General features: G+C 38.2%; 1 protein-coding gene across 1 annotated transcript in view; it reads left to right on the top strand.

Moving 5' to 3' along the window:
* cpne9 (copine family member IX) overlaps positions 1–16192 on the top strand; it is a 142492-nt gene that overhangs the window by 84951 nt on the left and 41349 nt on the right. The window contains exons 8-12 of the mRNA XM_028453402.1: positions 10847–10910; positions 11523–11626; positions 11942–12046; positions 15396–15437; positions 15892–15967. Of these exons, the coding sequence (XP_028309203.1) occupies positions 10847–10910; positions 11523–11626; positions 11942–12046; positions 15396–15437; positions 15892–15967 (391 nt within the window). The remainder of the gene's footprint in view (positions 1–10846; positions 10911–11522; positions 11627–11941; positions 12047–15395; positions 15438–15891; positions 15968–16192) is intronic.

Genomic DNA, 16192 nt, shown 5'->3' with positions numbered 1-16192 from the left:
AGAGTCTGCTGTTCAACAAGCTCTGTAGATAAATTCATAAATAATTCCCTGCCTTTAGCTCCAGCTGGCAGGCAGTGTGAGTGAGAGATTCCACTGAGTTTTAAAAAAAAATATGCTATGAAGGGCCGCAATTGGTTTCTGACAGGGACTACGACTTTTTTTTCTGTCTGCCATTTTTCTCTGTTGCTCTCCTTTGTCCTCTGAAGGATTGAGTTTTTAATAACATTTCCTTATTGTGTCATTCCCTTTAGTTATTTCCCCTTCAGTTTGTGTCGGCTCGTCTTCTTTAATATTAGAGTTTATGTTGAGTCAGAGGTGTTTTCAAAAAGATGTTGTGCTTCTTGCTTTATTGAGATGCCAAAATAGAATTATTCAAGATCAGTGAACAGTGGCTCCATTTCCTCTGGTTATGCCTTGAGCCAATTGTTTGTGAAAAATCTTTAGAACTAGATGCAGGTAAATTTAGAACTTAATAACTACCCTAAAAACATCCAAAGACGCCTTATGGGAATAAACAAAAGGACTTGTTACATAATGTAGAGGGAGATAAGTTTTTTCTGAGCAAAATAATAATTTAAATAATTTCATCTTCAGCCCCAGTTTTGAGAAGAGGATCACGAAACTGGGCAAGGGTAAAATTTACAAGGAAGAAAAATATCACAATATCTCACCACAATTTTGTTCACTTCAAGATATCTGAGATTTGTAAACTGGGATGTTTGCACTCATTATAGTTCAGGGCCACCTACGGACCTGTTGGATCTTAAATTGGCTGTAAAAAAAGTGTTTTAACATGACTACATCTCAGTTTAACTTCCACGTGAAATTGACAATAATGAATCACTTTGTAATTACAATGAAAAATAGGTAAAATATTACATGTTGTAAAAGTCATCTTCTTTATGTTCTGCACTTACAGTATTTAATCAATAATATATTCATATGGTTACCTCACCTGTATATTTTGATGATAATAATATATATATATATATATATATATATATATATATATATATATATATATATACTATCTCTGTGGATATCGTCATGATGGAGGAGATAGATGTGGAATAAAACATGAGGGTCAAGACTACCTGGACCATGGAGAGGGGGGTGGTTGTGTGTGTGTGTGTTGCGGCGCTATATCATTTATTCATCATTATTTTTTGGGAAAAACTTTTCTCCTCTTTTTCTTTACTTATTATTTTTTTTATTTACTTTATTTTATGCGAACGCAGCAGCGCACATCGGCCGATGCCGATACACGTAAAATATGCAAAAATCGGCCGGCTCATTTGCATTTTCTCCCTTTTTTTAATACACGTTTTCTGTAACCACCACTAAGGAGAAACTGAATGGAAGGTTACAGGAATAACGCTGCGCTTTAATTCAAAATCAAATTTATTAGAAAGAGCACATCTGTTCTCTAAAGCCTCATAATATGAAGCTTTCTATGAAAATTACAGCTTTTTAAACATTGATAACAGTTATTACTTTAAAGCACTGAATGTTCTGTTCTCCAACTGAACGTCATAATTATCATCATCATCATCATTACTATTCTTCTTCCACTATTTCAAAAACAGTAGAGGATTTTGGTCCCCAAAGCCTCCGATTATTTATATATATATAATTTAAAAAACACGTTATATCATGTATTTGTTTTTGACTCATGACACTCTGCTCTGGAACTGTCCATCACAATATAATGTGTCCAAACTTTGATCTTTTCTTCTTTCACCCATTTTACTCACTTCCACCATGCAGGCTACGTTCTATGTCTGATTATCTCTGTCCTCTCCTTTTTGGTCTCTCTCCCTCTTTAGTGTGCAGCAGTCCGTGTCCATAGCCCCGCCTCTTTCCCAGACACAACCAGAAGCAGGCACACAAGTGTGTCTGAAAAACTAAATCAAATCAGCTCCAAATCAGGAGCTGACACCCTTTGTTTACTTCTATCGATCCCAAAACCTTAGCTCTGCAAATGTGCATTACATTTGATTCAGTGCATATTGGTTACCAATGGTTGCGCATGCACAGCTGTGCACCACTTATGTGCACCCTTATTTAAAACAATGATTCGGCTAGTAAAACTGTTTGGTGGTTTAAAAATAAATAAAAATAAATCCTGCTGCCACAGCGGTTAAGGAGAGAAAAAGTTAATTTCAAGGTTTCTGTTCGTCCTTCGCATTAAGGCTTTGCTTTCATACTGTTGTCTTTTAGGTGCCATAAAAAGTTGATCTGTGAGAACAGACTGTAGAGTGTGAAAATCTAATAATGCTGCTTCACCCTGTTTGCGCAGACAGCAAAGCCATATTTTGTTTGAATAGGGATGTAATTAAATATATATATATAGCACACACTCCCTGACAAGTGTTCCCACTAACAACTGATGGTTTTCTGCTCAGGAGCTGTGTAGAAGCTACCAAATCCCCTCAAAATCAAAACTGATCTTCAACTAATGTTTAAATGTATTATTTTCTGAACAAACAGGGGATTGTAGCATGACTGCTGAACAGGTATGAGTTTGTTGTCGCCTGCTTCCAACATGTTTGTAGTCATTATCCCAGCTACGCTAAGTGAAGTTTATTATGGGTCACGATCAGTGACGTGCCGTGAGCACCAGGGTTGGGTAGGCAGGCCGTTCCAAATCGAAACCACCAATGTCAACACCAATGACAATTTCATATGTTTCTGCTGGTAGAGAGATGCCTTTGGACGTAAATGGTTGTCATCACATAAAAACACACAATGGGAACAGAGGCAGAGTAGCAACCCGGAAGTGTATTCTCATCCGACGCTAATGGCTATACTAATGGCAGTTCGGCATAAAAAGATCACTGCTTCCAACTGTGCATCCGAAACGTGTCCTTTTCGCTTTAGCTGATGCTGGGCACAGAACCTCCTCACGAACATTGCGGAGGATTTAGACACACCTAAGTGTTGCAGCTAAAGATATCTCGGAATGCATAATGCTTCACTTCCAGGTCACGTACCTTGGCCAATTGGTAATGGAGAAAACGGATAAAGGTGTTCGTTTTCCGTATTCCGTACTAAAGCAAAGGAGTTTTCGATTTTTTCATTTTGGTTTTGGAAACACATTAGTGTTTTTTTTGTTTTTGTTACATAATAAAAAACAATGATACAGGGATTTTGTAGTATGGGCGTGTCTTAACTGCTCCATTGTTTTGTCCAATTGCTGCATCACATTGGGTCACAAACATGTCAGATCATCTCATAAAAGCGATACAAGGCGTCATAATGGCTACTAAAAATGGAACTGATTGTGACACTCACATGAGCTGCTGTCTTGTCATCCTTACCTCTTCTGACCACAGAAATAGTTCATTTAAGACTGCATAACACCAGGTGATAGATGAGACAGCCTTGGCTGGCTGGCTTTGGGAGCCAAAAGAAGATAAGCGATATGTTTTTGATTCAGACTAGGTCAATTTCAGTAGCTTTTTGTGTCCCGTGTCTCTCTGCATTAATCCAACAAGGTGGCCTTTTTAAATTGCAAGCCGAGCACTCAACTTCTCCAAGTTGGTTTCAATTCCAAGTAAACAATTCAAAAGCAGCTCCTGCTTGCTTTTGAGATCATTCATCAGATGAGTCTGAGAGTTGAAAGCTTTGTCCCTTCCTTCAAATGACTGGCAGTCTTCCCAAAACAGTTGCCAACATAATACGGACTTTACAATAGGTTAGAAAGCTGCCAGCCCCAATCAGCAGCATGCCTGCTACCTTAATTCCAATCATGTACAGTAGATGTCTTCCACAGAAAATATCGACAGACACACAACTCGCCACTTGTTCCAGGTGTCCAGTGCATATCCAGTCGCAAACGTCTTGACCGCTTGGACACGCGAGCTCACCACTGCCAGATCTTTTTGTCAAAAAAATTTGATCAATTGCATTGAGAGACCAACTGATCAATTCCACAATTGCAGTCCTGGATGATATGCAAAGAGAGGCTCCTATTGGATTCACAAGACCAGACAAAACAAAAGCAGCAGCAAGGACAGATACGGGTGGGAAGAGAGGAAGCAAAAAAAAGTGCGACCGCCTTTGTCGAGTAGCAGAACAGAAGATGCTATGCTTTTCCACGTCAGAACCATCAGATGACAAGTGGTTTGTTATTTCCTTTAAAACCAATGACTTGAAAACCAATTAATTGTGAAGTTCTACAGTATAAGGGCAGGATTAACAAAGATCTGAAATAAAGGGTAGTAATTCAGTTGCGTCCCTAAATCCTTTAGTGACGCAGTTTCCTCACCTGCTGTGCGGAATTTACTAAGATTGCAGCAATCATTAGTGCACGAGCAGAACTGGTTCAGACCGCCCCTATTTAAATAATGTTTTGATCGTATAATGTGGAGACGTCAGTGCGCACAAGCACACTGACATTGGAGGAAGTTAAATTTGAGGCACATGGACTTCTCTGTCTGCTGCACAAACATTTAATAATGTAGAAAACTAAATAAACAAATGAAAAGGTTTTGTTTTTGTTTTTTTTAAAACCTAATGATATTTTCCCCCCCTCATTTAATGTGGGGGCTCTGTCTGGTCCTGAAACTTTGCTCTGATCAGTGCATACACAATAGGCAGATTTGGACAAAAACCGTCCTATTGATCTATCAGTTAATACAGCAACACAGTCTGTCAATCAGTCTGCATTCTTTGAAGATGAACTACTGACCATCATCCAGCAAAGGTCTGAGCAGCGCTGTGTCACACATACTCTCATATGTCACCATTGTGCCATCAGCGGTCATGCTTAAATTACGCATCTGATCTGCTGATTCTGGCCTGACATCGATACGACATGAGACTTTGATGGTCAAAACATGGAAAGAAAGACACAGACTGGAGCAGTGAGTTCGAAGCATTAACAATCCATGGTCATAGCCATATATCCATATATCCATCTCTGCCCACAGCGAACCTCTTTTTCTCTCTCACACACACACACACACACACACACGCACGCGCGCACGCACACACACACAACTGGAGCCTTTTGTCAATCTCCGCTGTGTTTCCTGTCCACATTTATTGCAGCGATGATCTCTACGTGTGTGTCTGCACCTCCTTCTCAGTTGTACTATTTTTCAGTACAGTAAAACATTCATCGCAAACTGCTCCAGATTTCATGAATTGCATTGCTCTCCTTGCATAACTTCATTAGCATTTCCCCCTTCCACATTTTTGCTCACCCTTGGAGATCTGCCTACTATGAATATTCATTAGAGGGCGTTAAATTAATTGAGGGCGCATTGGTAAGTGCAGCTCACGCGCACTCCTGATTCCCTGCCTTTTGTACTCCTTATTAGCGTGTGGATTGACGTTTGCACATGTTACAGGTGTGTGGATTTTTCTTCTGCACTCTCCACAGGCATCAGTATATCTTGTTTAGATTTGTCAAATAAGAAGTATCAATCAAAAAAAATAGTAGTATAAAAATAAGATGTGTTCTTTCTACAATTTCCCTTTCCATTTTTATACGCCACCCACTCCTCAATTCTCCACTTCAAAAAGTAATATCAAAGCCAAATTTGTGCTTCGGCCAATGTGTCCCAGTCATAGTTATCTCAATTTTCTTAATCCTCCCTTTTTTCCCTGACTCCAAAACCACTCCTATGTTGCTCTCCTAAAAGATTCTTTCACAGAAATTAGCTATATTTTTCCTTTTTTTTTTTTTTTTTTTTTTTTCATTTTCTGACATTTTAGAGAATATCCATATACAGCAATCAGTTCAGTTCCACGCTTAAAACACTTTTTATGCAACTTTTAGAGTTAAAGTTAGAACTTTCTGTGCAAGCATTAACCATAAACACAATATTTAATAGAGGCATACATGAGGGAGCTTTCTCCTGCAAGACTTCTGCAAGTATTTTCAAAGATCCCAAGTGGTAGTTGATGTGTAAATGTGTTGTTGCAAATAAGGTATAAAAAGTTCACAAAATGGTTGAATTATTCAGAAACTTTCACGGCCTGGGATTTTTTAGGTTTTGTGGTCGTGTGTCGAATATTAAGATAACGGTCTCTTTGTTTAAGATTGGGCCAATAATTAATAAATCAATTAACTGGATGATAAATGAAAATGAACTCGACAAGTTTGCTGGCCTTGATTTATTGCCATATGCATCCCTGTCGGCTGCGGCTACAGAGGCTCGCCTTAGCAACGGATATAAAACAGCAGATAACTCAGTCAGTTCTGATAAATTCTCAGTGAACCTGCAGCATAATTACTCTAAAATAGTATACCACCGTCTGGCAATCTTAGATTTAGGTAAATCAAACAGTTATAGTCCAGTAGATGCGACAACTATGGACCTACTACGTAGGTTCGGATTGCTATGCCGGCTACACCCAGCAGCCTGTGAAGCAGCGGAGCCTCAGAGCCTGCCAGACAATGAGGACAGTGATTCACTCAACACCATTTTTGTTCCAGTTTGTTCCTGGTATTCCCCGTGATATCATCTCACTCAGTAAGACATTCAATGTTGGCTGGATTTGGATCTTTCTATATAAAACCCTCAAAAATATCTGCCATCTCTTTTGCCACAACTTTCATTCTGTGAAAACACCAGAAGAGTTTTCGGAAGTCACTTTGGCAGTTTTGAGGGCAAACACAAGATATCACAGCAAGAATGAAGTAAAAACTTTTATTTGCATCTATTGCAGCAATTATAAGGGTTTCTTGAGTGAATGATTTTCCATTTATTGACCTATGAGTCCTACAATTTTATTTTTGTGAACTTTATTGTCCATGGCAGCTTTACGTTTCTCAATGAATTTATGGCACAGTGTATTTAAAAAAGGGTAAAAAAAAGTATGTAAAAGTAAGTTTTTTGGATTTGCAATGAAAAAGAAGCTTCAAACACAAAATATGCAATCATTATAATTAGCGTGTGAATTCAGAACTAGAAAAAGTATTTGAAATTCATTTTTGCCAATTAGTTAGTCTTTAATAAATAAATAATTGCATATTGTTGCATCAGTTTTTGTGATTATTAGCAAAACATGATGCAACTTCACACACATTTTGGTCATCCCCAATATGCACAATAATTAGTATTTCTTTAAATTCTCAAAATAAATATAAAACATGTGTAATCTGATATAATAACTATATATATACAGTATATACCATATTTTCCACTACCACAGAACTATTCTATTCAGTTTGTTTAAGCAAAAACAGCTATCTTAACTTCCATTGGCGCAACCCAAATATGAATTACGACTGTTCTAGTTATCTGCTTCATTTCTATCACATTTCTCCTTAACTTTTCTTCTGTTAATATAGTGTCTCCTTTTGTTTTTGTGATTGTGTAAGATCAAGCACACAAATTCAGATCAAAAATACAACCATGGATGTTGCGTCTTAGCTGAGCTGCTGCTGTGCTGTCTCTGGGTCTTTTTGTAGTGAGGTGTCAGTGTTTGTAGAATTGAAGCAAATCAGCAAATACATTTTATTTGTACATACTAGCTGGATTTCCATTACGGATTTTCGCAAAAGTTTCATGAAAGTTATGAGCCTCGTAACTCCCGTGAAATCTCAACCCACGAGACTTCGCTGCAGGAAGATGGACGCTCAGAACCTCCTTATAACACTCGGTATTCCTTTGTTGTTTCATGTCTAATGTGGCAGCAATAATTTTAAGAAATAATGGTATGAAATGCCTTGGGCTCCTTCTGTCTACACGTACCGGTTCATGTTTTCTCGAAGCCATGACACCAAACTTGAGTGCTGAGACAGTTGATAATCTCTTAGATTAATACAAAAGTCTGTAATGTCATAGATGTGGTTGCTCCAATCAAAACTAAAAGAAAACCAAACACACAGAAAACACCTTGGAGGAAGACTGAGATAATGTAGAATTTGAAATCTGTAGAAGAGTTGTGCATAAATGGAGAACAACAAAACTCCAAATTCATCTAGAACTGTACAAAAGTCAATTGAATAGCTCACAACCCCCCCAAATCAGATAGACCCTAAATTACTTTCAACTGGAAAATGCAATGAATTTGCTGTATATTTCAATGAAAAAATACAAACAATAAGGTCAAACATCATAACAAACCAGCCAAATAACAAAAAGCGTTTAAAACAATAAAGGAAAATGTTCAGCAACTGAATCCATCAACGTGTTGCCTTGACACAATACCCTTAAAGTTCTTTAAAACTGTTACAAAGTCAATTGTCACTGATTTGTATCAGATAATGAACTGCTCATTCCAATCAGGCACCATACCAAAATCCCTGAAAGTAGCTGCTGTGAAACCTGTTAAAAAAGAGAACACTGGATGCCTCTATACTGGCTAACTATAGACCAATCAGCAACCTTTCATTCATGGCCAAGATTATTGAGAAGGTGGTCTTCAACCAACTGAGTCAATTCTTAACATTCAACAAAATATTTGATCAATTTCAGTCAGGTTTTCGTTCTCATCACAGCACTGAAACTGCTCTTATCAAAGTGATCAATGACATACGGTTGAACACTGATTCAGGAAAAGTATCTGTTCTCATTCTATTGGATCTCAGTGCTGCATTTGACACTGTGGACCCCAGAATTTTGTTGCACAGGTTGTGAATGTGGGTTGGACTAAATGGAAAATAAATGAAATGGTTTAAGTCCTAAGGAGGGAAGTTATATTGTAAGCATTGGAAACTTTGAATCTGACATATTACCAGTGTCATGTGGGGTTCCTCAGGGCTCTGATCTTGGACCCCTTCTGTTTAGCCTTTATATGCTTCCTTTTTAGGACAAAACTTTACAGAACTGTAAAGTTGATTATCAGAGCTACACAGATGACACACAACTATATCTATCACTGAACCCAGATGACTATGGTCCCATTGAGGTGTTGTGTGAATGCTTAGAAAAAGTAAACTGCTGGATGAGTGAAAACTTCCTTCAACTAAACCATGACAAGATGGAGGTGATTGTCTTTGGTAACAAGGAATAGAGGACTGCTGTCAGCAAGTATCTTGAGTCTCGATCTTTAAAAGCTAAAGACCAAGTCAAAAACCTTGTTGTTCTGATTGTCTCAGATCTTACATTCAGCAATCAGATCAAATCTATCACAAAAACAGCCTTCTAAAGAACATCTCCAGAGTGAAAGGTTTAATGACTCAGAAAGATCAGGAGAAACTGGTCCATGCTTTTATATCCAGCAGACTGGACTATTGTAATGGTCTTCTGACAGGAATCCCCCAAAAGAGCATCAAACAGCTACAGCTGGTTCAGAACGCTGCAGCTCGGGTCTGAACCAGAGCAAAGAGGTCAGAACACATTACTCCAGTTTTAAAGTCTTTACACTGGCTCCCAGTCAGACTGAGAATAGACTTTGAAGTTCTGCTTCTGGTGTATAAATCTGTGAATAGGTTTGGTCCAGAATACATCAGTGAGATGTTAGTCAGATATGAACCCAGCAGGTCTCTCAGATCTATGGACACAGGTCAGATAGTGGAGCCCACTGTTCAAAGCAAACATGGTGATGCTGCTTTTAGTTGTTATGCTGCAAAGAAGTGGAACAAACTGCCAGCAGAGCTGAAGTCAGCATCACAACTGACCATTTTTAAATCAAAGTTAAAGGCACTCTTTTTCTCTACTGCGTATAATTTAGAGGGAGATTTTTGGTCAAGTTTTTGATGTAATGTGTTTGTTGATGATTTTAAAAGTTTTTACTGATAATTTTTTTAAGTTTTTGCTACAGATTTTAATGTTTTTATTGATTTTTAAGTTGTTTAATGTTTTCTGTTGCACTTTTTGATCATGTAAAAGCACATTGAGTTGCCTTGTGTATGAAATGTACTGTACAAATAAATTTGCCTTGCCCTACCTTGCCTTATTTGTTTTCCTGTTGGATCTGAATACATCACACTCTACATTCTCTTGGCAGCATCGGCCTGCTATCCTCACCAACATTAAAACTTTGTGTGAAAAGTTAACATTATATAGATATGTAGGTACATGTCTACGTGCTTTGAATTTGAATGGTGTAGTTTTAGCAGTTCATTGTTCATCCTTTAAAGATGTGCTTTGATTACGAAGATACAAAATGGGTTTAGGGGGAAAATGAAGATTACTGTTTTTTCAAAGTTCTAACACACAGGCATACAATTGTAATTATACTACATTATAATTACAAATTGACAATTTTTATTATTGAGAGGAAAAGTAATCTCTGTTCATAAAGCAAAGGTATGGACTTGTGTTGGTACGTCTTTTAAACTTGTATTGTATTTTTTTGTTTTGTTCCCATTTTGAGTAACTGAACAAACAAATGTGGTAGTTTTAAATTGATCAACCCAAATCTACTCCAGTCAGATCCTAAAGAGTTCCTGACATAAGAGGCAAAGCAGGGACACTTGTGGTTATCTAATCTGCACGCAGGCAAAGGCAGGCTTAGAATTGGAGCAACACTTTGTAGAGTTAAATCACTGGCAATACTTCAACTCTACAAGAACACAAGCACAAAGAAGAGCTCAGATTGGCAAAAGCCTCATGTAATTTTAATATCAGCACGCTCTGAGATTTTAAAGCTGCAGCTTTACTTGTTATTGCCTGACAAGCAGCTCACACTAGCTACTGTTGGCTAATTGCCACTTGTAACCTATTTTTCCAACCAGCACGCCCATTAGACAGAAACCGCAGGTCTATGCGTGGGCTAATCTTTGAAATATGAAATCTGCGTGCTGGGCTATCACCCAGCACAATAACACCTTATAGAGATGAATGGCATGTGCATGGCACCTGTATTATTCATGCTATTCTACATTTATCCACATTTACACTTTTCCTTCCATGTCCTTCTCTCCCCATCTTTCCATTCTCAGAGGGATCCCAGGAAAGAAGTGTGGAGTCATTATCTTTACTGCAGAAGAGCTCAGTAACTGCAGGGTCAGTTTGCCTGCACACACACACACACACACACACACACAAACACACACACACACACACACACACACACACACACACACACACACACACACACACACACACACACACACACACACACACACACACACACACACACACACATTCATCTTGAGTGAGAACATTCACAGACCAATATAGATATACCGGCATTACATTTTGGACCACCCTGACCACCTAATCCCCTTTAATGTCCTTTGGTTCATTCTCACTCTAAATTGTACATCTAAACAGATTATCTATAGCTGTTCCATTATCACCCCCCCCTGCAATATTCCACACAACCTGTAATAAAATGTTGAATATAAATAAACAAAACATCACAATCACTGTGCTTCATGCAAGCATCCGTCATCTAATTATTCAGCGTGAGCCTGCTTGGCATTTTCTTTGCCATTAAAAATGAAGGTTTTTTTTTCTGTCATTGACATTACAAGCATATTTTTCATTTAAAACTTTCATGCAAGAATTTTCACTTCACTACCGTAGGAAAATACACTAAGAAAGTCAGTTCTTGGTTTGTAAATGAAATAATATCTGGATAATAATGTTGAAAACTTTTTGTTGTTCTGTTAGGATATTGCTACCATGCAGCTGTGTGCCAACAAGCTGGATAAGAAAGACTTTTTTGGAAAGTCCGATCCCTTCCTGGTGTTCTACCGTAGCAATGAGGATGGAACGTGAGTCACTGCTGCTATAGCAACGAGACAGTTGCTTCCTATCTGTGCTATTAAACTGCTAGCCACAGTATTGATGATATTTGAATGAAATAATATCCTGATAGGTTTGCATGTATGCCTTTGGTAGCGTCTCCTAGCCCTGACTCATTAGGATAGAAGATATTTACGGACACGTGTAAAAAAGCTTGCTCGACTTTCATAACAGATTGCAAATGACAAAATGTGACATGAATCAGATTGAGTTCGTTGATTATTGACAGTTATAGTTTTGGGTTTTTTACCTTCAGGTTGTCATGTTTGGTATTTCATTGACAGGTTCACCATTTGTCATAAGACCGAAGTGATCAAGAACACACTAAACCCGGTTTGGCAGTCCTTCACTATCCCTGTTAGAGCTCTTTGTAATGGTGACTACGACAGGTCAGAAAATACTCTTTGCATCAAACTATTCTGTAAAAATCCAAAATGTCTAAACACTTGTGAGGAACTTTTTTTTTTGGAATGGGAACCATTGTTGCTGAGGAGGTCAGAATAATGCCAGCAGTCGGTCATGATGTCAAAAGACCAGCACTGGTGTTATTGAGACTTACTCAGTTTAACTCAGCTTTTAAAGGGATGATATTTCTTAATTTAGCATGCTAGGTTATGTTGTGTACTATTGTTTCTCTTTTAGTGGAGGCTTTACCATTAGATTGGGAAAAAATTGTTACCAGAAAACATGTATTTAAAAAAAGTGAGCACCAAGCAACTTATGCATACTTCCATGGGTCCCAGACAGTAAAGGTTAGGTGCACCCATAGAACCCTAATGACACATGCTAACAGAGACTTTTAAGTGTCCTTGATACTTAACATTCAGCCACCCCAAAACTCATTCCCAGTATAACTGACGACCACTGACACATTTTTCAATACATCATTTTTTAAAGGCTCGCTATTAAGATTCCTGACTCTATCAGAAGAAAAAATACACCTTTTAACACATAGGTTACTTATCAACCCAAGATGTCAAAAAACAACAACAATAAACACCTGACATTCAAGATACAGGAAGAAGGCTCTCAAAAAGCCTCAGACATAAGGTTATCATAAGAGCAAAGCAAATGCCATTGAGGAAACTCATACCTCCATAAACCTTGAGATAATATCCAATTATTGTTCATCACATCTGGAAACCAAGTATTTTTTGGAATGTGGTGATCACAATAAGCAGAGTGGAAGGTGTTCTCAGAGCACACAGAGGATAATGGTAGATGTTTACCCGCAGGATATCTCAGCTCTGTACACACACAGTTGATAGGAAATGTTACTTCACACACATCACGGTTGAAAAAGTCTTTAAACAGGATAAATAACAAAACTCAAGGCTAACAGGATTAGCAAGCAATGAAAAAGGACTTTCTCCAAAGGTGGTCATTTTGTTAAATTATAAAAGAGGACATTTTTCAGGTCTCGACAAAGTCAGGATAAAAACTAAAATAATAGCATAGAGATAAATTATCAGTTGGAGTCTCTGGAATTGAATACAGCTAAATTACAATCGGTGTCTCAGGTATACAATATTTTGGAGTGATCATATAATCTGCTTTGCTGAAAACATGGATCCCAAAATATAATCTCCTCATTTCAGTTTTTATCATTTTTCATAAACAAAGCAGTAATTTTCTGCAAAAATGTACTATTTAAATAGAAAACACTCTATGTAACATGTAAACACATTTGGTCGCCTGTGTTTTATTGATGATATAGTTTTAATAGAGCTTACTGATGTTAGCTCAGGTATGTAGCCTGTGCTACTTAAGCTTTCAAAACAGAGCTTGCTGACCCTGCTAAATAAAATATTTAAGCATTTCATGAATGAGCGGCCACTGTCTTCTCGATCTGTCCTGTTTATTTACCTTTTCTATTCAACAATGTGTCAGTATGTGAGGAATCTCCTGTATGAATCCATCTGCTTGGCATTGCCAGATGGAGCTGGTAATTCCACATATAACCTCTCAAAAATGTTGCCTACATTGCCTCCTTCTGAAACTAACCCAACCTGGCAACGCAGCCTCTGTTGATTCTCCTTTCTCTCTTTGAAGGGGAATTAAGACACATTTATTTATTGTTTACTGATTTACTTTTTAAAGCCCATTTATTTGTTTCATAAGTCGATAACATGAAAAACAGACATTTTATCAAAACAAGGACAAATGAGCACCTGATACAAGGCTGCACTAAAGGACTGACTGGAGTTTAAAGAAAGGTCTTTCTGGTGCAAAGCTGGATGTATGGCTTCCCTACTTTGCCCGAGGTGTTAAATTTGGACTCCTATTATGGACAGCGCAGCAAGCACAAAAAACCTTGAGGCCGCTTTTGTGTATGGGCACTATTTTATTCAGGATTACGCTCACTTTATTCAGCTGGAACAAACTTCCTCATTCTTCAGGGGCATGATTCAGTGAGATAAACTTTCCTGATAGGACAGGCAACCATTGTGCCTTGGACAGTCACCGGTTCTTTTGGAACCGTGCTGTTCCACCCTCTGGTAAAAACGCAGATCATTGATATCTGTTTATGCAGGTGAAAACTATCAACGTGTCTGTGATTAGCGCAAGGCCTTCCATTGATGTTAAACGCCATCTTTCTTGACAAATTAATTTTCTAATCCTTTTTCAGTAGCATATGGTGTGTCATCTAATTGGACTGTGCTGCAAAACCTCTACACTATGCCAGATTTTTAGGGACACTAATTTGAGCAAGCAGTCATTGAAGGCGTTGCGCTTCACATCACATAATTGCACTTGCAGTGCACTGTCCATTTTCCCACATCTAGCTATACATCTACTCGATGCCAAACACAAGACAGGCTCCAAATAAAGGCTTACACATCAGCCTCATTTAAAAGTAGCACTTCACCATAGCCAGTGGTCACCCAGCCACTGTCCCTTGCACTGGAGCTGTAGAAAGACGATGCACATGCAAGTTTCCCAAGAGTTACAGTAGATGGAATCCGTCAAGTACTGTTGGTTGTCGTCTGTGATCCTTCATCAGTCAGTAACTAAGAACAGTCTGTGACTCTTAGTTGCCATTGTTTAGGTTTCTATTTGTTCCCAATTCTGCTTCCAATGTGCACAGACTGGAAATATCCAGCAGTGTTTGGAGTCTCTTTCAGGAAGTGTCAAAAAGTGTAACATCACTACCCCAAAGTGCAGATTTAGTTTCAGACATGTTAAATCTGATTGTGAATGTATATGCGCATTAATGATAATGCATGGTATGTTTTTGTCATTTTCCTCTCCGTCGAGTGAAATTGATCAATCCTGCCCAGGAATCCTTATAAGCACATATCTACCTCTGCAATACCCATTGGGCCAATAAACCTGCTCAGGGTGACACCATTAAAACTAAAGTGAGTGGAATTGCTCTATCTCAGTGGTTTTCAAAGTATAGGGCACACGTGGAGTGCCAGAGTTTGGGGGGTGGAGCAGCGAGCAATATGGAAGCAAATCCCCCAGAATAAATCACGGTAACCATTATTACTCAAAACAGAATAAGAAAGAGAAAAGGCGTTGGTGACAGCCTCCCTTCAGATGTTAATGAGGGTTTCAGCCTCTTTCTCCACAGCTGGGTTGGTTCAGGTGTTGTTTGAAACCTGCACTGATCTTGGTGGAATGAATTAGGCCTAAATCTTTATTTATAGTTACGGTACTCAGAAGTTGATGTTATATGATTGGGGTTTAAATATGTAGATCCTGTAGAATAAAATTGTCTTTGTGTTTTTCCAGAACGGTTAAAGTAGATGTGTTCGACTGGGACCGAGATGGAAGGTAAATGCACTCATTATAGGCTCATGCTTTACGGCAGGGATGGGCAACTTCTATCACAGTGGGGGCCACAAAACTAGGTTTTTCTGATCTGAGGGCCACATTATCAACATTTATGTCAATATTTAGAAGGGTTTTGTCTTTTGTTGTCGTTGTGTTTTTGTGCATTTTTGATGTAATTCTTAATCTTTTTTCTGTCGTGTTGTGTATTTGTCTATCCTTTTTTAATGTTTTTGTTGTTATTTTGTGAATTTTTGTTGACATTTTTTGTGTATTGCATTGGTTTTCATATTTCTTACTGATGTTTGGGGAATTTCTGTTTGAGCCATACAAAATTAGACCAAAGTCCACCAATTGGCTATGTCTGCTTTACAGTATTGCAAACTGTAAAAATAGTTTTGTTATTCATAAACCATTTCTTTCTACTAATTTGCTTGTGTGGCTGTTTCTCACACAGCCATGATTTCATTGGCGAGTTTACCACCAGCTACAGAGAGCTGTCTCGGGGTCAGAACCAGTTCAATGTCTACGAGGTGAGCCATGTCCTGTGTTTCTTATCACCTTCATTTTACAATACCATTGTCATTTCCCTGACTAAAAGATTACCTGGTGCTAGTATTCCAGTCAGCAAGTTCTTGTATAACAAAGAAAACTCTTGTGGCCTGTTCTATTTTGCCAAAGTTGGGTTCTGATATCAAAGGGGAGAAGCATATACAGATTTTTGGAGTTAGATAAAATTTTTTGCCTTCTTGAATTTT

The sequence above is a fragment of the Gouania willdenowi genome, chromosome 7 (assembly GCF_900634775.1).
Source record: "Gouania willdenowi chromosome 7, fGouWil2.1, whole genome shotgun sequence".
Classification (NCBI taxonomy): Eukaryota; Metazoa; Chordata; class Actinopteri; order Blenniiformes; family Gobiesocidae; genus Gouania; species Gouania willdenowi.
The sequence above is the reverse complement of the archived record's forward strand: the minus strand, read 5'-3'. Positions and strand labels throughout refer to the sequence as shown.